The 21,682-nt window shown below is 41.9% G+C and overlaps 1 protein-coding gene across 12 annotated transcripts in view; it reads left to right on the top strand.

Moving 5' to 3' along the window:
• Positions 1-16,427: 16,427 nt before the first annotated feature.
• Hps3 (HPS3, biogenesis of lysosomal organelles complex 2 subunit 1) overlaps positions 16,428-21,682 on the top strand; it is a 39,390-nt gene continuing 34,135 nt past the window's right edge. For 5 of the 12 annotated variants that reach the window (XR_001783645.2, XR_389587.4, XR_003954277.1 and 2 more), the window contains exons 1-2: positions 16,428-16,713; positions 20,957-21,448. Coding sequence is in view for 4 of the 12 variants with exons in the window: in XM_006535377.4 (XP_006535440.1) it covers positions 16,497-16,713; positions 20,957-21,448 (709 nt within the window). In the remaining 8 variants the exon portion in view is untranslated. The remainder of the gene's footprint in view (positions 16,714-20,956; positions 21,449-21,682) is intronic. The other 7 variants (NM_080634.4, NM_001146324.1, XM_006535378.4 and 4 more) reach the window with 6 other exon arrangements.

Here is a 21,682-nt window from a genome sequence, read left to right as displayed (position 1 = left end):
TGGTTTAGGAAGTAGATCGGGCTGTGGTTTTAGAGTATTGTATTATTCATGAGATGGTTAGTTAGAACAGAACTCCCTAGTTAGAACCATGACTTGGGTGTGAAAGCCCTTGCCCTAGGAGAGTAAAGTTCTCACACCTGGCTTCTAAGACTATAGCTGACCTTAGATAGGGCTGACTTTGTCTCAGTTGTTTTATTGCCCAGTTCCTGCCAGTCTTTGCGTTTTCATTCCTCTGTTCTGTGTAAGAGTCATTAAGCATCTGGTTACCTCATTTGTACCTTGCGGGTATGTCACCCAACTTCCTTATTGTCTTCTGCATAATAAGTCTGATGTTCGATTTGAAAAATTACATTCAGATTCTACACACAACCTCTCCTGTGTGCATATGTTTGTCATTCATCCACGCTTTGCCCACCCTCATCGAGAGACCCGTTCCACGCAGACACAGGGACCCAGAGGGTCTGCGGCACAGTAATTTTTAGGCTAGCCTGAGCTATTGTGATTAAAAAACAAGATCAAGAAGAAACCCCTCACTCCAGAAATTGGGCATGAGTCTGTTATGCTTTGTAAATGATATATCCCATTTTGATGCATGTGTTCTGACATACGTGTGTTGCCCATCCCCCACATGGATAAAATGGGATCACCTAGTTTCTTGCTACTTTTACCATGACTGCCTGTGGCATGCCTTCTCCACCATGATGAAACTGTCTCCCTCTTGCATTACAAGCTAAAATAAACCCTTTATCTATAACTTTCTTTCTTTTTCTTCTTCTGTGTGTGTGTGTGTGTGTGTGTGTGTGCAATAGTAACTAATACAGTGTCAGAACTTTAACACAACTGATTAAAATAAAAAATATGCACAAAAGGAGCATTTGCCTTCCAAAAGACTCTTCAAAGATATATAAAAATTTGTTTCCCTAAATATAAAAATATAAATTATGTAACTCATGAAAGAAAGAAGAAAGAGACAGACAGACAAACAGACAGACAGACAGAGACAGAGAGAGACAGAGGAAAGGAAAGAACATAACTGCTCCTAGGTATGGTGGAGGAAAAAGTTTATTATAGATAAGTGGGAGAGCATAGTCAGAGGCAGAAACATCTGGGAGAGTCCAGAGTGGTAATGACCCTGAGCCATGTGCAGAGAGGGGGAGAGTAAGGCGAACCAAGTACAGCAGCCTGGTGGCCAAAGGAACAATAAAAATACAAAACAGGAGTGGGTAACCAAAATGGCTGGATTATATAGGGAAAAGCCCAGTCCCTGGGCTGGAGAGTTCAGGGTAGAGGGCCCAGCATGTCAATCATATCCTGTAACAAGTGGGACTGAGGGATTCTGGGGGAACCTGTAGGCCAAGCATTGGCTTGCAGACAATTCTACTAAGCTCCTCCAAGTAAACTAGTTACATAGTCATCTGCTGCCAGGTGTGAGCCAACCTGGCTTATAAGAAGGACTGCTCAGCTCACTCTCTCTCTCCCTCCCTCTCCCATCTCCTCCCCACACCCAGAAGTTTAGATGCCCAGAATCACAATGGAAAAACATAGCTGGTAGAGGTAAGAAGTGACTGAAGAGGCAGATCCTAAAATTTGAGTCAAATATAGTGGCTGGCAGAAGCCAGTAGAAACAAATGATCCAGACATATCATAGGAAAGTCAAATTAGCAGCTTAGTCTGGGCTCATTGAAAAGAGGTCCATTTATGCCCCATGCCAGATTTCAGCACCAGATTCATAAAGTGAGGACATGATGACTCCAAGGTATTGCGGAAGGAAATATTTCTATTGTAGATATGAAGGAGTGTATAACCAGAGGTGCCTGGAAGAGTCTAGGGAAGGGAGAGAAAGTAGTGTGCTGAACATGACCAACAGAGTCAACATGGCAAGGGGATTAGGGGGTGGAGGAGAGAAAAAGAAGACAAGAGAGAGAACAAAATGAGTGCATGGCTGAAATGTAAAGGTTATTGGAATGAGAAGCTAGAGGAAAGGAAACCTGGGAGCTGAAGAACTTTAGGGTAAGATGTGGGGTAAAAAGAGCAGAGGCTAGCATGCACTTTGGTATGCTAATAGACATCACAGTTAGCCATATGTTTCAAGTTTGTTGGACTTGACAACCTGTAAATTCACCAGGACAAGAGAACTAGAAGAGTAAGTCAGGTGTGGTGGGCATGTCTTTAATGGTGCTCAGGAGGCAGAAGCAGGTTGATCTCTGCAAGTTCAAGGTCAGCGTAGTCTACAAAAATTGTTGCAGGCCAGACAGGGGTAGAGAAATCCTGTCTTGGGAAAAAACAAAAACCAACCAGCCAAGCAACCAACCAAAACAAATGAATAAACCTAGAAGAGTGGCACCAACCAGGAGCGGAAAAACGAAAGTGGGGGATACAGGAAAGGAAAGTGAGGAGCCGCTTGAGGTTGTACTTTACTTCACACATCAATGTTCATATCCATAAATGCAGGAAGCTGAAAACCTCACTGGATTTTCCGAGGCACCTTGAGCCTTTCTCACCTTCCTGTTGGTATTTATCAGAGTTGTCAGAACTACTTTACCGATCATTTTGACAAAGTCTTCAGGAAGATGCTTATTCCATCACTTAATGTTGAGTTTTGTTTTTAGGGAGGGTCTTGGTTAGTAGCCCAGGCTGGCCTTATGCTGATGATCCACTGTAGTCTCCCCTCCCCCAGCCTGAAACCTGCTTGCTCAGGGATGGAGCTTCCCGCTCAATCTTTCTGCCACTCCTACTGCTGGAACCTGCTGCTTTGCTGTTTGGAGACATCACGTGGTCACCCTGCTACTGGACTCCAAGATTATTTGGCGGGAATTGGGCCCCTCCCCCTTCCTTCATAACGGAGTGCCGGAATAGTAAAAACTGAACCTTGAGCAAGAGACCTTTGTCTTGGTTCCTTCCTTATCTCGCGCAGCCCAGCCCCTCTTCTCTTCCAGGTTTCCAAAATGCCTTTCCAGGCTAGAACCCAGGTTGTGATCTACTGGCCATGAAAGAACCTAGTGGGGAAACCCCCACTCAATTTCCATTCGGCGCGCACCCAAGAATCACGAACAGACGACCATCTTGATGTAAAAGCATGAGGTAGTTTAATGACAGAGCTCCAGGCCGACACATATCTCCCGCAGGAGACAGAGGTGTCGACCACATGGTGGAGTCATAATGGCGGAGCTCCGGTTCAAAACGTATCTCACACAGGAGACAGTGGTTTCGACCACGAGGTTGGAAGCTAGAGGTTTTTATAGAAAAGGGGTGGGACTGGGGGAGGAATTGGCACGGTTTTACATGATTGGTCCATTTAAACATCAACAGACTGTCAGAAGGGCGGGAGATAGGGAGGCACCAGGCCAGTCAGGACATGTAATGACGGGCCTGCCCGGGCATGTCCTGGCCTGTTCTGCTATGTTCTCAGCCCCAGGTTTCAAAGCTCACAAACAACTCTTTGGGCTATTTGACATAAATTACATGAATCACAGGTCTCAAGGTTTATTTCCTTTCAGCCAGACACAACATTTGGCGAAAATGGCAAAGGATTTTTGGAAGAGGCACTGCTGGTTTGGAGCTCCATGGAATAATTAAAGGATAAAGGAAATTCATACCAGAGAAGGTATGGGCTAAGCTGAAACAGCGTTAAACCAGAGCGGTGGTTCACTTAGGTTCAGCAGTGAAGCTTAAGAGGAGCTGGGAACTATAACAGGCATAGGCAGTGGCTCTCCAGAGCTACATTTTTAGGCGTGAGAAAAGAAAGGGTTTATTAAAAGTAAATTAATAATCAGGCAGATTGCCACAGTTAAAAAAAATTGCATCATGAGGGAGGAAAATGTCCCAAAAAGCAGAGAGAAATTTCAGGAGTGCCATGCTTTGTTCTCTCTGGGCCTTATAGCAGGAATACTCTGTTCCCTTTTGTGTCTTGTCTAATGTCTGGTGCACCAATCTGTTCTCGTGTTCAATTCATGTATGTTCATGTCCAGTCTGTATGAATGAATGTTCTATGTTTTATGTTGGATAATAAAGATGGTATAAAAAACTTTATCTGCAAAGCCGAGAGCTGCCACGTGTTTCAGCCAGGAATCAGACACATGGCAGGAGGGCCCCTGCTGGAAAAACTGTTTTGTTTTAGGAAAAAGGGGCAAGTGCACAGCCTCTTAGTTTTGGAGTAAAAAAGCTGATAAATGGTTCATGATTAATGTGTTTGACAATGGTAAAGTGCCTTTTATTCTATTATTGTAGCTACAAAAATTAATATTCTCTGATTGGTCTAAATGTAACTGCTTCATTTGGTTCCTTTTTATTGATAATGTGCTCTGCATGTTTTCACATTCAGCTCATAAGTTGTTGGTTAAGATTAATAATTGTTACATTGCTACAGATGGTTAGTGTTAAATTTGATAACTCAAGTTTAGAGTCCTTCCGACACGTGGCATAAGGCAGGCCAAGAGGCTGGGTCTCTAAAGATATTTCTAGTTTAGATAATAATTAATGTGGTTCCTATCCTAAATAGTAAAATTTAAGATAAGATTTAAAGCAATGCCTCTTTATTAAAGCATTAAAGCTTGCTTTAATAGGTATTCATAGGTATTAATTGGCAGCCAAACTTCGTAATATGATAGTAATGCTTCTAACATTGATTTTAAAGATGATAAATTGTTTTAAACTTGGGTTTTGCTTTCCAAAAGTTATAGATATATTCTAATATTGCAACGAAAACTTAAAAATTATGGTTAAAATTGCCAGTGTTCCATTGACTGCAGTTTGCAGTTTGATTTCAAATTTAAGATCTTTAATTCACCTATATATTGTAATTAAGATAATTACAAGAGTAATCATCTTTTGAAAGTGCTAATACAGCTTACTTCATACAAAACTGTGACAAAGTTATCTAGTTATGTTTGTCTTTGTGAATAGATTAGACCCTCAAACAATCAGTTTGGCTATAGTTGCAGCCTGGCAGGAAACTGCAGTATGGGCAATTTTTTCACAACACTAAAGTTGTGAAGAATGTTTTAACTGTAAGTCATCTTAAGATAGAGTATCAAAAATTAGAGGTGTAGACTGTTATATTGTTCCTCTAGAATCGGTCCTTATTGCAGGAGAGCCAAGATGCTCAGATTAAAAAGTATTTTACGTTTGAGTCAATGCAGGGCTCTGGGCAGCCCCAGAGCGGCTTGTGGCCTTTCTTTTGTTTTGCAAACAGTGCCTGAGAAAGTTTTTCCCTGTGTTCAAGAAAATTTCTTTTTAACAGTGTTGCAGATCTATTCAGATGTTTAAAATAATGCTTAAATTCAAAGAGTTTTGCTTCTGGTGAACTGGTAATTTCTAGAAAATTTTGCCTCTAGGTATGGCTAATGTAACTTTACATTATGTAAGAAAATTTTTTATTGTTTCTGCTTCTATACAAGAAGCCAAGAGTTTTAATCTTTCAGTGTATATTGTTTCCTAAGTGGAAAGTATTTTATTAACTAATGCTTCTCAAAGAAAGTTTACCTTAAATCCTTGCTCTCACCCAAAGGATTCAGAGACAATATACTTTTATTACTTAGGGTTTTAGTTTACTACAAAAGGTTTTACAAAAAATAAAGAAAGCTTTTATAATTGTTATTAATTATATTCATTGGTAATTAAATATTAGTTGTGCCCAAGACAATTCTTTGGCCAGAAAAAAAAAAAAAACATTATTGTAAAGTCATTTTTCTCATCCTCCCAGCCGATCATTGGCCCACGTGGGCCCAACTAGCTGCTGTGGGGCGGAGTCTTAAGACATAGTTTCCCTTGTTCCAGCACAAATAATCTAGTTGTGTGCTGTAGATGGTGTTTTAAATGCTAAACAATCAAACCTTAATTTGTACATTAATAGTCAATGCCATATCTCTGAGCTCACAATTGCTTAAATTGTTCATCCTTCAGATACTATTAATTCTCAAATTTACAATTGCTTATGCATATTTCTAGTTAATAAATAAATAAATTATGCACATGTGACTCTTAATAACTTTTCAAGCTTTCTAGTTACAACCGCTCCTTAAGAAAAATGATTGAAAGTGCAATTAGTCACTGCCCCTTTACAGCCAAGTATTTAAAATGTTTTTTCAAAAAGTTATTAATTCAAAAGTTTAGGTATTGTGAAATTTTAAAACTTTAACTTCTTAAAAGACAAAAATTGTATCCCCATACATACTATTTAGGGCATTCCCATGCACACTATTTAAATCATATCTTTATTTTCAAAATTTGAAATTTAAATGTCAAAGAATTTAATAAATGCTTTATAGTATCTTAAAAGGATCTACTTGTTGGCTTATAGATTGATCCTAAAACAGCTACCTTATTAGGAAAGGGGAAAACAGGTTTTCTCCACAGAACACTGCAGAAGCATATTAGATAATTCGTGTGTCGAGCTGGCAGGTAAGTTGACTCAGTGTCCTGATTGTAATGACTAAAAAACTAAATTAAATTCATGTTTTAGATCCATCTTGCTTGCCATTTTTCCAGTTTAGACTAGCTTCTAGCCTTTTAACTTTATGGCAATAGTTCATCAGAGACTGTATATACTGACTTGGTAAAATTAGTCATTTAATAGAGTCATAATGATTTTTCTCTTTTCTTCAGTGTGACCAGTCATTCTAACTCAATCTTAGACTGGTCTAATATTCAGTCCAATGTTAGAGATTCCTATATTCTTAACTACCTAGCAAAGTTAATTCAGAGCACATACCCCACTTCCAGAGAGTCTCTGGCCTTTTTTCTATTCTAAAACCAGCCCTGAGCTTGTGCCTTGTTAATTTGCAACTGAATAAAGTACCTAGACTTCCCCAAAAGAAGATCTGCTTTCCTACTTTCTCATTGTCTAGATCTTTTGTTTTTCAAGCAGGTTAATCAACATTCTCCAGCCAGACGTGCATCCCCCGCCCCCCAAGAGCACACAGGTGGCAACTGCTATCTTCATTCCAAGGACATTCCAGCACGTGGCTTTCAGTCTGAGTTGAAATTTAGGTTTACCAAGAGGGCTAGAAAAGTAGATATTTCTAATATTAAAAGAGATTGGTTTTTATTCTGATAGACGGGCTTAGTCCCTTAGCTGGCCTCTGGCTTTTCACCCTTGCTGTTACTGCGAGGTCCCCTTAGTTCCTCAGGCTGTGGGAAATACAGGGATAAGGAGGAAGACTTCCAGCTCCTAATTTAGCCACAAATCGTGGTGTTACTAATGACATAATTCCTGTCTAGGCCTTGCTAAATCTGAGGTTGACAATTCTCCTTTAGGAGCTGCACAGTACTCAGAACTGTGCATACTGGTTCATGATCATACGAATACAGTATGGGTATCACTTGGTGCAGAGAACTACTGCAGGGGAAAGTCCAGATTGATCATTTCTGAGTTTCCTGTGGGATATACCCTGTTTGACGGAGGTTGGTATCTATTTACAGCTAAAAACCAAAAATATCTAAGGCTCTGCCTCCCTTCCCCAAAAGATACCAAGAGCCACAGGTGTGGGTCGTGATAGCACCCACGGGAGGAATCGGGTCAATGTCCACCCAAGCCAAGGTTAAAAGCCCACTCATCTATGGATGAGAAAATCATTTGATCACCTCAGTTAAGCGTTGCCTTATTTAAACGTAATTAATAGGGTGGAGAGAGGTTGGAGACCGTACTGTTGGAAGGGCAAGTCCTTCGCTGCCTCCCACCCTAAAAAAGCCAATTGGCCTTGTACTACGGAGCCGGTCTTTACCCCCTTCTCCCTGTTTCCTGCTTGTCATCCAAAAATGCAGAGGAATATCAACTCAGTGTTATTCTTAATAAAGTGTATTTCAAATTTGTTCAGTCAAACTTAGCCAGGGTTCCAACGCCCTACTTAAAATTCAACTAGAAAGTTACCTATTCAGCACTAATTAGCATTATAAAGTCAGAGCCTACTGCTTAGGGCTTTTCTGTTAGTTGTTTACTAGGACAGAAAGGACAGTCTTAGCCAGATACAGTTTACCATAAGAAAAGTTAGGGAATCCCACGGAGACAGGTTTTTTTCTTTAGCCCCAAGAATTCAGGCAGAACTATTGAGCATAGATAATTTTTTTGCCTCAGGCCAGCCTTTTTCTTAACTTTTTGTGGAGAGCCGTGCCGTGAGCAATCGCCATTATAAGATGGCACTGGCTTCCACTGCGCCTAACTAGTAAACAAGCCTTATGATATCTAGGAAAGAGATCAGGAGTCATATATGCAAGCATCACCAACAGAACACAAGAGATAGAAGAGAGAATCTCAGGGGCAGAAGTTACCATAGAAAACATTGACACAATAGTCAAAGAAAAGGCAAACAGCCAAAAGCTCCTAACCCAAAACATCCAGGAAATCCAGGACACAATGAAAAGACCAAACCTAAGGATAATAGGTATAGAAGAGAGCTAAGATCCCCTAATCAAAGGGCCAGTAAATATCTTCAACAAAATTATAGAAGAAAACTTCCCTAACCTAAAGAAAGAGATGCTTATGAACATACAAGAAGCCTACAGAACTCCAAATAAACTTGACCAGAAAAGAAATTCCTCCCATCACATAATAATCAAAACACCAAATGCAGTAAACAAAGATAGAATATTAAGTGCAGTAAGAGAAAAAGGTCAAGTAACATATAAAGGCAGATGTATCAGAATTACACCAGACTTCTCACAAGAGACTATGAAAGCTAGAAGATTTTGGGCAGATGTTATAAAGACCCTAAGAGAACATAAATACCAACCCGTTCTATTACACCCAACAAAACTCTCAATTACCATACATGAAGAAACCAAGACAGTCCATGACAAAACCAAACTTACACTATATCTTTCCACAGATCCAACCCTACAATGGGTAATAGATGGAAAACACCAACATAAGGAGGGAAACTACACCCTAGAAAAAGCAAGAAAGTAATCTTTCAACAAACCCAAAAGAAGATAGTCAAACAAACATAATTCTACTTCTAACAACAACAACAACAACGAAAGAAAAAAACAGGAAGTAACAACCACTTTTCCTTAGTATCTTTTAGCATCAAGAGACTCAATTCCCAAATAAAAAGACATAGATTAACAGACTGGATATATATATAGGACCCAGCATTTTACTGTATATAGGAAATGCACCTCAATGAAAAAGACAGACACTACCTCAGAGTAAAAGGTTGAAAAACAATTTTCCAAGCAAATGGTCCCATGAAACAAGCTGGAGTAACCATTCCAATATCGAATAAAATCATCTTTCAACCAAAAGTTATCAAAAAGGATAAGGAAGGACACTTCAGACTGGTCAAAGGAAATTTCTACCAAGAAGAACTCTCAATTCTGAACATCTATGCTCCAAATGCAAGTGTACCCACATTCATAAAAGACTTCAACACTCATTCTCAGAAATGAGCAGATCATGGAAACAGAAACTAAACAGAGACACAGTGAATCTAACAGAAGTTATGAACCAATGGATCTAACAGATATTTATAGAACATTTCATCCTAAAGCAGAATATGCCTTCTTCTCAGCACCTCATGGTAACTTCTCCAAAACTGACCATACAATTGATCACAAAACAGGTCTCAAGAGATATAAGAAGATCAAAATAATCCCATGCACCCTATCACCTTGTGGAGAGCCATGCCTCGAGCAATCGCGTGTGTGCCGTGGGCAATCGCCATTATAAGATGGCGCTGGCTTCCACTGTGCCTAACTAGTAAACAAGCCTTATGCGCAAGTGCAAGAGTGAACTCACGCCTAGTCACTGCCCATCTCGGGGCGTAGTAATGGGGTGATGGGTGAGCAACGAATCAGGAGCTGTCACGCCACATCAGGTGCTGAAACGTCACACTGTGGGCTATATAAGCAGCGCCATTTTCTGGGTTCGGGGTCTTCCACCTGAGAAATAAGCAATAAAGCTTTTGCAACAGAAGATTCTGGTTGTCCCAAGTGTGTTCTTGCTGGCGGGGACAAAAGCTCGGGATAACTTTTATTTTTATTAACAACAGGGAGGAGATGTAGTCTCCCCTCCCCCAGCCTGAAACCTGCTTGCTCAGGGATGGAGCTTCCCACTCAATCTTTCTGCCATGCCTACTGCTGGAACCTGCCGCTTTGCTGTTTGGAGCCATCACGTGGTCACCCTGCTACTGGACTCCAAGATTATTTGGCAGGAATTGGGCCCCTCCACTTCACGGAGTGCTGGAATAGTAAAAATTGAACCTTGAGCAGAGACCTTTGTCTTGGTTCCTTCCTTATCTCGCGCAGCCCAGCCCCTCTTCTCTTCCAGGTTTCCAAAATGCCTTTCCAGGCTAGAACCCAGGTTGTGATCTACTGGCCAGACACAACAATCCACTACCACCATCTTCTGAATGCTAATGAAGGACCATAAGGGCTTTTGCCAATCCCAAACTCCAGCTTCCCCCTCCCACCTGGGGTCAAGGCTAGGCCAAGTTCCATTCTTCACCTACAGGAACATTCTTGAGTAAACAATTTGCAGAATGTACCAACTGATAGTCATCTGAAAGTCCAAGGTAGAGTTTAAATGCATGTCATGATTTGCCCATGCTTGTTAGCCAATAGAGTTAAAGGTCAATATGCTTAGCCAATAAGTGTGAACTGTGAACTTGCTGATGTAACCTGTATCCCTATAAAGTATAAAAACCAATTGTAATAGCCATTCATGGTTGCCTTCTAGTCACTCAGCTTGAGGGACTAATTGAAGGTCAACCCCCACGATACGGAAAATAACCCTCTTGCTTTTGCATTGATCTGCATCTCGGTGTTTCACTTGGGAATGTCTTGAAGTAAGTACCAGTGACAGAGGGTCGGGGTCTCACACTGGGATTATGCATGTGACATGTATCAGAGTATCTACCTTTGCTACTTTTCCAGAAAGATATTACTACATATCTTCAAGGCTATGTAGCACCCCATACACTATGTAGATTAGCGATCCTAGACTTCAGCACACAGAGAGGAGTAGGAATGAGTGTTCCAAGATCCAGAGCCTGCCCTCCCCACAGAGCCTGCTCTCCCTACAAAGCTTGCCTTCCTCACAGAGCCTGCCCTCCCCACAGAGCCTACCTTCCCTACATAGCCTGTCGCACCTACATAGCCTGCCCTCCCTAGGCTGATGAGAAATTGGAGATTCATTTTGTAGCTACCTCCACAGCTTATAAATCCTGGAAAAAAATCTCTCAAGCAATATAAAAAAAATACAATGTGGTTACAGTCTACTTTTTAAGTGACTGATTACAGTGAGTAAATGTTTTACATATTACAGGTGAAAAAAAAAAACAAATTATTCCTAAGAATCCACACACATTTAAGCAATTTGCTGATTAACAAAGTGTAAGCAAACAAAATAGAGTGAATCAATCATTTTATCATATATCTTGAAAAGTAGTCTTATAAGAATCTTAAAAGAATCACATATCTAAACTTTTATATATAAAGAACAGTCACTTTTACTTTAAATCCTCCAAGGTACATACCTACTCATTAACAATTTTTTATTAAATCACATCAGGAAGCTGAGGGCAAAACTGCTACAAAAATTGATCATCATCTTGATCACCTGCCCAGGTTTAGCAAGAAAGGCAGGTCAGCTAATGCTCACTGGGCTGCCATTGTTCTTGTTACCTGACCTCAAAAGACTCCCTGGCTCAACTGTCAAAAGTGTGCCTGGCAACTGTAAATTGCTCCCTCCCCGTGATTTACTCCATCACAGCCACTAACATTTTCACCTAATTTTACTGACAATCTACATCCGTAAGTTTTGTCTGAGGGTGGTAGTTGAATCATTTATCTGTTCCAGCAGCAGTCTTTGAAAAGATCAGCCACTATTGTTGTAAGTGCCAATGACACTGCCCAGTGAGGGGCTGGACACTCCCTTAGAGTTTTCATATAACTCATAGATTATGAGGGACATGATGACTGGAAACTTCACAGCAGAATGAAGTCCTCAGGGCTCTGCCTCTCTGAGACACACCTAACATGACTGTGCTAACCAAATTTCATGAGTTCTAAACTGTTTTGACATTCTTCTTGTACAGCCCCTTTACTTAGCGTTTTATTGCTGTGAAGAGACACCATGACCACAGCAGCTCTTATAAAGGAAAACAATTAATGGGAGCTGGCTTACAGTTTTAGAAGTTTAGTCTGTTATCATCATAGCAGGAAGTATGGTAACATCCAGGCATACATAGTCCTGGAGAACGGCCCGAGTGTTCTATATCTTTATCTGCAGGTAGCAGGAAACTGTGTGCCCCACTGGGCATAGCCTGTGCATGTATGACCCAAAAGCCTGCCTCCAGAGTGACACACTGCCTCCAACAAGGCCACACCTAATATTGCCACTCCCTATGGCCAAATATTCAAACCTATGAATCTATGGGGGCCATTCCTATTGAAACTAACAAGAAGGTTAATACCAATGACCATCTGGGACTACTATTTATACCTGTGCAATCCACCTAAGCTTCTCCAGGAGATACAGTGCTAAGAAGTCCCTAAGGTTAGTCTCTCCAACCAGAATATCATCCTTAGCAACCTCTCTTATAGACTAAGCTGTCTATATTCAAATTGCCTATTGAAGCCTGTGATGATTTGTATATGCTTGGCCCAGGGAATGGCAGCACTAGGGGTGGGGCCTTGTTGGAATAGGTGTGTCACTGTGGGTGTGGGCTTTGAGACTGTCCATCCTAATTTCCTGGGACACAGTTCTCCTCTTTGCCCTTGGAACAAAAAGTTATACAAACTCTCAGCTCCTCCTGTGCCATGCCTTCTTAGTTGCTGCCATGTTCCTACCTTGATGATAATGGACTGAATATCTGAAACTGTAAACCAGACCCAATTAAATGTTGTCTTTTATAAGAACTGCCTTGGGCACGTGCCACGGACAGGCGCCATCCTGCCGCAGACCGGCCTCAGTCGGCCTCACTCAATCCGCAGGAGAAATCAGGGTCCTGGACAGGTGGCAAAAGAGTTGGCGAGAAATGACAAATAAATACGGCCACAAGGGAGAGTACTGTATCTGAATGTAATTTCTCAAATCGAGCATCAAACGTTTTATACAGAAGAGAATAGGGAAGTTAGGTGACACATTGGCAAGGTACAATGAGGTTGCCAGATGCTTCATGACTCTTACACAAAGCAGAGGAATGCAAACACAAAGACTGACAGGAACTGGGCAATAAAACAACTGAGACAAAGTCAGCTCTATCTAAGGTCAGCCATAGTCTTAGAAGCCAGGTGTGAGGTCTTTACAATCCCGGGGCAAGGGCTTTCATGCCCAAGCCATGGTTCTAATTAGGGAGTTCTGCTCTAGTTAACCTTCTCATGAATAATGCAATACTCTAGTTCCTCCTTAAACCACAGCCCGATCTTCTTCCTAAACCATTGTAAATTCCTGTATAAGGGAGTGACTTGGCTTTTATTCTAAGTGATAGTGTGGGGGACTTTCTACTAAGTAATGTAGTCTGCCATACATAACTATAATAAGAATTCTAAACTTACTTTGCTAAGCTTGCCCTGAGATTTCTAACTCTTATGTAGTAGATAGTAATGCCTGATTTCTTTCACTATCTCTCTTACAATACTAGAGGCAATTCTGAATGTTACTGAATAGGTAACATTCTTACTGAATTCCAAGCCTAGGGTCTGCTCAAGGACTACCTAGGGCATTGGTGAAGGCCAGGAAGCAAAGTTCAATTTTGCTTAGGTATTTGGCAAATCATTGCTTGGAGGCACCTATAGTAAAACAATACTGAAAGAAAGCACACAGATCCATTTGCAAGGACAAGTTTGGAGCATTGGATATTTGGGATGCCATGTTTCCAGGAGGCCAAGTGTCCATGAACTTTTTGCCTCGGGACTGCTTCCAGGTTTCTAAACCTGTCAAGCAAGTCACTACTGGAGTGGATGTAGTAGTCATGGTGTCTCTTTTACAGCAATGGAAATCCTAACCAAGACAAAGTCCTAAATCCCAGTACCTCAGAATGTGACTAATGTTCAGACAGCACATTTACAAGATAGCCGAGTTTAAGAGAAATCATATGGGCAGATCTTAGTAGAGCTGGCATCTTTAGAAGAGGAGGAAGAGACATCAAGAATGAAACAGACCAGTGAAGACAGTGAGAAGGTAGCCATCTGTAAGCCATGGAAAGAGGGCTCAAGAAAGCAGGCCTTCTCATGTATTGACATTGGACTTCCAGCCTCCAGAACTGAAGAAGTGGAGGAGGAAGAGGAATAGAAGGAGGAGGACTCTGTTGCTGAAACCAAGCAGTGCGTTTTATTTGTCATGATAGTCCTAAAGAACAAATGGGACATGATGGTATGCCACCCTGGTCCCTGCTTTTGTAACAGGAGACAAGTGAGTGGTTTCTACTCACAGATCCTCACAAACAAGGAAACTAGGCATACACTCACTCGAAGCTATCTTCATGCAATGATTAATTTTATCAACTTTACTGTATTCAGAATTAACTATATAACACACTTCTGAATGTGTCTGTGGGCACATTTTCAGAAGGGTTTAATGCAAGAGGGAAGACACAGCTTGAATGTGGGCTCTGCCCTACAATGCTGTGAGGTCTTGGACTGAAGGGATACAAAACAGTATTGAGAAGGCCATTTTCTCTTTTTTTCTGATCAGCCCAGGTAGAAGCAGTTTCCTCCATGATGGACCCTACCTCCTAAATACTGATCTAGACCAAACCGTTCCTCTCTGAAGTATAAGGATCCATGATTTGCCAAAGAATGATACCCCAGACTCAAATGTGGGGTCTCTCATTACCAGAACAGAGACCACCAAGTCAGTTTGCAAGCCTGATTTAAAGCACATTAGGGAATTCTGGGGTAGGTGACCCTGTCAAGATTGACATGGAGGTTGGGTCCATCTCTATAGACATTCCATTACTGGGGTGTGGGGGCTGGAAACTTGCTGGGGAGGTCTGAAAACTGTTGCTGAAGAAGTCTGGAAAGTGCTGCTGACCCAGTGTCCTTGCCTCAGGCCAGGTGGCAGGGCGGCTTCTAAGGCCTGGACTTGCCTGGAATTGTCCAGTTCTTAGAGACAGAGATTTAGGCCTATTCTCCTTAGCTGCCAATTTGAAGTCTGTCATGGAATCAGCCTAGCTTTCTCATAAGCTGATGGTCACAGAAGTGAGAAAAACAGTTAATAAAGATAAAAATCTCTTCCCAAAATTTCTTAGGTCAGCCAGGTACAGGGACTATATCAAGGGAGAAGAAGCTATCTCTAGAGAAGGTAGTGCCATTCTAGGACTTAATGAATCTCACAAAAGTCAAATTACATTCAATTAATATCCTGAAGAGGAAAAATTAATCAAAAGAGACAGACACTTAAATCAGATACTCATAAGAGGGAAAGGGGATGTTTATGGATGTCACATGAGTAGCAATCTGCTTGTTTTCCTGATTTCTGTAGCCCAGATCTCTGGACTATTCCATGTATTCTTTGCTCACTGAGTTTAATGAACCCGTCTCCCAGAGTGTTCCTAGTAGAGGATGAAGTACATGATTCCTCGTCATCTGGAAGGTATTCGAAATGGCAGCAGTTCAACTTCAGTCCAATTGCTCCCACATTATAAATTCTCAGAGCAAAGGACTCAAGGTAACCATCAGCATGAGAATTGAAGTTTGCTCTTTTCAGTGTAAAAAGAAGAGCATCCTCCAGTCAACCAATACGTACATATGTGCATGCAAACACATATATTTTCTAGAATTGTTAAAAAAACATTATAGATCTGGTTTATTAAATCTCCCAAAATAGAAAAATTCCGACGGCAAGTTTCTTCAATATAGGAAATACTTAGGAACTGTATATTGACCATCCGGGGATCTCTCTCCTCCCCTATTATCTAAGGCTTAGAGGAAACTTTTGCCAAATGCCTGCAAAATGTTTTCATAGATCTTCTCATCCAATGCATTATTTTTTTATTTTTATTTTTTGCTAAGCATCTTCGAGGATTTGCCCTTTTCAATAAAACCATTGTAGGATCCACAGTATTTGTGGTGTGTTTAACCCTACGTTGGGAGTTTAACATCAGGTTTTGCAGTTTCATCCTTTAGAAGCAGACTTTGTGTGCCCCGGTACAGGGGAACGCCAGGGCCAAAGGGGGGGAGTGGGTGGGTAGGGGAGTGGGGGTGGGTGGGTAAGGGGGACTTTTGGTATAGCATTGGAAATGTAAATGAGCTAAATACCTAATAAAAAATGGAAAAAAAAAAAAAAAAGTTCAAAGTCTAAGGCAAGTCGACCAAGGCACAGACGGGCAGATGATCGAGTGTTAAACACGCTGAAGGTTTCACATACTAATCTGTCCAGAAGCAGCAAAGTTAACATCTCCAAAGAGGAACCGAGGTCTCTGCATCCACTTAGGGTAGCACTTCACTTAGCGCGCGGCCTCTTTAAGGAGCGGTGCCCGGGGTGTGGTCGCAGCGCTCACGTGATCCGGAGCAGCTCTCTAAGCTTGCGGAAGCCGCCCAGCGGTCCGGGCGCCGGGATGGTGCGTCTGTACAACCTGCACCCGTTTGGGTCGCAGCAGGTAGTCCCCTGCCAGTGGGAGCCGGAGCAGGTCTGCTGCGGCGGGAGCGACGCGCTGTTCGTGGCTGCCGGCTGCAAGGTGGAGGCGTTCGCTGTTCAGGGCGAAGAGCTGTGCCGGCAGCGCTGCGCCTTCTCCACGCTAGGCAGGGTGCTGCGCATGGCCTACAGCGAAGCCGGTGAGGAGCGGCTTTGGGGCGGGGCTCTGGGTAGGGAAGGGATTGGTGCTCTTCTAGGCTGGCTGCTGACAGTCAGTGTGGGTCGGGCACTAAGTGCTAAAGTCATTTTGTGTAGTTGTTTTAGCGACCGCAGATCCGGTGTCGTGCCACGGTCCGGTGCTTGCCTAGTTTGCTTGAAGCCTTGGTCTGATCCTCCTTACTCAGATTGCTTCAACTAGTCATTCTAGCACTTTGGAGGTAGAGACCGGAGGATCTGAAGTTTAAGGTCCTCTGCAGTTTGGTGAGTTCCATTCTAGCCTAGGCTACAAGTAATCATGTCTCGAAGCAAAACAAAGCAGACACCCCACGTGGAGATGCAATGCTGACTGATCCCGTCCACAGCTTGAAATAAAGACGTGTGGCTCGGTTCCACTTATGCCAGACCCTTAAAAGATTAATGTAAGAAAACAAACCTGGTTCAAGAGAAAGAGGAGGGAGAATGATATCCTGAAGTTCACAGGAGGCTCGACCTCAAAAGTTATCTCAAATCGGAGCCAGCCCTTTTACCTCTTAAGTCACTATCACTTGTGGTTGATTTATTACATTGGGTTGTATCAAATGCTTGGCCCTGGTTGGATACTAATGACTTGAGCCACACCGACTGGAGGAGGCTAGCACTAAACCATGATAACCTCGTTCTTGAAACCTTGAAGAACAAAGATGCTTTTATTACCATGTTGGCTGCCTTAAAGAGCTTCAGGAATCATGTGGGATGGCATAAGTATCACGGGCCATATAACTCAAAGGTAGCATTCAGTCCACAGTTGAACTTCAACTTCTGAGTGTAACTTCTATTAACCCATGCATGACTAAACATTAATAGGCTGACCCCTGGCAATGCCTAAGTTCAGAAAACCTGTCTGATGTCTCCTTTGATGCCTTTTTTTCTTCTGAGTAAATGTTCTGGTCTGTGTTCTCTCAGTGCCTAGTGTCCTCTGCCATAGCAAATCCACCTTGTCAACAACCAGGACTATCTGTGCATTTATATTTACTGTGAATGTTTTGGAGGCCTTTTTCCCAGGCAGAAAGCATTTTCTTTTTCTGTCAGGTCCAAAGGAAACCCCAAGTCCCAAACTCCAAAGGGCAGTCCAAAGATCCAGACGTGAGCTCCTCCATGGCTATAGGAGGAGTTCTGGTGTTTAGTTAAAAGCCAGCCTTCCTTCCTCAGGAACTTGTGGAGGCAGTTCCTGTCTGTCAGAGGAGTCATTTCCCTTACCTCTGGCAAAAGGAGCTATGGCTCTTCAATCTACATACACGTGTGATACTACTCCTCAGCATCCCAAGGTCCAGGCTAGCCTCAGGCCTCCCTCAGTCCCTGAAGTACCTATTACATATTTCCAAGTCCATGCTATCTCACTGTGCTCTTCTCTCTCTTGCAGATAACCTTGGCCATGTCTATTCAGCTGGCCATGTTCAGGTTACTTCTTTCTCTCTCTGCTCTGGATTCATCCAGATCTTCTGGCTGTTTCTCCCTCTCCCTCTCCCTCTCCCTCTCCCTCTCCCTCTCCCTTTCCTTTTATCTCCTTCTCCCTCGTCCCTCTCCCTCCATCGCCTTTTCCCTCCTCCCTCTAACTCTACCCTCTCCCTCCTCCCTCTCCCTCTCTATCTCCCTCCTCCCTCTCTTTCTCCCTCTCCCTCCTTGCTCTCCCCTCCTCTCTGTACCCCACCTATCTTCAATAAAACAAAACCATTTCCCTTAACTATACCATGGAGGGGTCATGTTGACAGTTTTACTTTGTACGGGCCCACCCCCTAACCCCCCCCCCCCCCAAGCCTACACTTACTAATCAGCCAAATGCTGCTCTCCCTTTGTAAGTTGTGGGCACTCAGTAAGTCATCTGTGGGGTCCCTGTAACCAGATTTCTGTGGCTCATGGTTTGAGAGGGTTCAGCCCACCATAGTGGGTAGGGTTCACATCATGGTGACTAGAAGGTAAAGCAGAAACAGGAAGGACTAGGGCAAGATAGAATTGCCAGATATCCCCTCTTCATCAGTGACCGTCCTCCCAGAAGTCTCTTTCCTCTAGCCAGACTCCCCTCCACCCAACCCTACCACACCAAAGTTTCCAAAACGGATTAGTGCATTCATTAGGTCAGAGCTCATGATCTAGACATTTTTGGAAACGTTGTCACAAGAAATAACCAGAGGTGTGCTCTTAGGTGTTTCTTTGCCCAATCAAGTTGAGATGATGAACCATTACAAGAGCATTAAGGAAGGAAGGAAGGAAGGAAGGAAGGAAGGAAGGAAGGAGAAAGGAAGGAAATAAGGAAGGAAGGAAAAATGTAGATGGTAGGTTTGGAATTTTTTTTATTAAACAATTTTTTATTAGCTATTTTCTTCATTTACATTTCAAATGCTACCCTGAAAGTCCCCTATACCCTCCCCCTGCCCTGCTCTCCAACCCATCCACTCTTGCTTTCTGGCCCTGGCATTCCTTGCAAGACCAAGGGCCTCTCCTTCCATTGATGGCCGACTAGGCCATCTTCTGCTACATATGCAGCTAGAGACGAGCTCAGGGTGTACTGGTTTGTTCATATTGTTGTTCCTCCTATAGGGTTACAGACCCCTTCAGCTCCTTGAGTACTTTCTCTAGCTCCTCCATTGGGGGCCCTGTGTTCCATCCAATAGATGACTGTGAGCATCCACTTCTGTATTTGCCAGAAACTGGCATAGCCTCACAAGAGACAGCTATACCAGGGTCCTTTCAGCAAAATCTTGCTGCCATATGCAATAGTGTCTGGGTTTGGTGGCTGATTATGGGATGGATCCCCGGGTGGGGCAGTCTCTGGATGGCCCTTCCTTCCATCTTAGCTCCAAACTTTATCTCTGTAACTCCTTCCATGGGTATTTTGTTCCCAGTTCTAAGAAGGGGCAAAGTATCCAAACTTCGATCTTCCTTCTTCTTGAGTTTCATGTGTTTTGAAAATTGTATCTTGGGTATTCTAAGTTTCTGGGTTAATATCCACTTATCAGTGAGTGCATATCATGTGAGTTCTTTTGTGATTGGGTTACCTCACTCAGGATGATATCCTCCAGATCCATCCATTTGCCTAAGAATTTCATAAATTCATTGTTTTTAATAGCTGAGTAGTACTCCATTGTATAAATGTACCACACTTTCTGTATCACATTCCTCTATTGAGGGACATCTGGGTTTTTTCCAGTCACACTAATTTCCCTGTCTCCTGACACCTGTACTAATAGGAGAATTATTAAATATCTATGGCACATGTGTATAGGATATTTTATAAATCTAACAGGTGGATAGCCATGTATCAGTCTGGAGGAAACGATTTATTCATTATTTAAATTATTACAGGTGGTTTTTGTTTTATGTTTATGCTATGCAGTTACTTGGATTCCACCACCCCAATACCCCAGAAAGTTACTAACCTGCATGCTTGAGGTTTTTAATTCATGAAACAGGTATAATAAAAATTACTATAGTTATAGCAAGTCATTACAAAAACTGTGATTATTAAGTTCAACATGAATTTAAAATTGTAGCTTGTTAAATAGATTTAGTGTGATAGCACAAAGAAGACAAAAGCCTTTCTGGGACCCATGTTTATATGAAAGGAAGTGTTTTGAAGGTCACACACCAGACTCTGTGTAAACCTTAGCTCTTAACGATGAGATTGAAAGGGGAGGTCGTTATTGTTTTTATTTTGTATTTCACTATTTTGATTTTCACAACAAATGTTATTTTCATAGGGAAAACCATCCCATATCATCACCAGATAAAAGAAGATTAACTTGGATTTATATTTCATTTGGCTATTTCTAGTTTTATCTTACTTTGAAGCGTTGTGACTTTTCTAGGATGTGAAGGAAATGTCATCCGTTAATTCTGTTAAATTCAGAGTTCCTTAATTCATACCTGAATTTTGTAAGCTATACTAATATTACTGTAGCTTAGTAGAGCTTCGCTAGAGTTACACATTTTCAGCGGTGATAAGATTGCTAGATGAAATGTAAATGAGTCATCGTAAGACACTAAGATGGGAAGAGACTGTATTTCAGAACCTCTATGGCTGATGTAACTTAAAAACACACCTCAGAGGCTGTTGCTTAGATGTCAGCTGTGTTCCTTCTTTGAGTTAGTGATTCCTGTGTTATATTATACATTCCATTTTCAGGCAGCAAAATAAGTCGTTGAGTTTGTAATTCTAAGATCCAAATGCAATCTTGCTTCCTTTTTTAGGAGACTATCTGGTAGCAATTGAGGAGAAAAACAAAACTATATTCCTGCGTGCTTACGTGAATTGGAGGAGTAAGAGGAGCGACAACTCCCGTGTGTGCATTCGAATGGTTGGCCACAATGTGGAGGCATCCTTCTGTGAAAGCTTTAGAGACCAGATGTCTATAATTGAGATGCCAATGTCTGAGGCCCCTTTGTGCTTTTCGTGTTGTCCTGTGAAAGGAGATCTTCTTGTTGGATGTACAAATAAGTTAGTGTTATTTACTTTGAAGTATGATATCATTAATGAGGAATTCTCAATATTGAACTTTGAACGTTCATTAATTATACACATAGATAATATCACTCCTGTTGAAATCTCTTTTTGTGTTGGATATGTTGCTGTCATGTCTGATTTAGAAGTCTTACTCCTAAAACTGGAGTCAGACCCTATACATGGAGAGAGTGTTGACCACCACCCACAAGAAACCAGCAATCCATTGAAAGAGGCGGAAGGTACGTGATGCATTTGACTTTCTAGTTTTAACTATAGAGAAATCATCTTTTTGATAACCTTTAAAGAAACCTGGTATCTATAGTGGCATGCCACAGTTCTTATGGGCTTAGGTCTTCCTGTTACCCTGGTTTGTGTTTATGACTATCCATAGTTGATTCTGCACTGTGTAAATATATTTCTACTTGTATTTGTCAGTAGGTGAGTAATGGAGCAACTGTTAATAGATGAGGGGT

Source organism: Mus musculus, chromosome 3, assembly GCF_000001635.26.
Source record: "Mus musculus strain C57BL/6J chromosome 3, GRCm38.p6 C57BL/6J".
NCBI classification, from domain to species: domain Eukaryota; kingdom Metazoa; phylum Chordata; class Mammalia; order Rodentia; family Muridae; genus Mus; species Mus musculus.
Note: the sequence above shows the minus strand (reverse complement) of the source record. Positions and strands in the feature narration are given on the sequence as shown.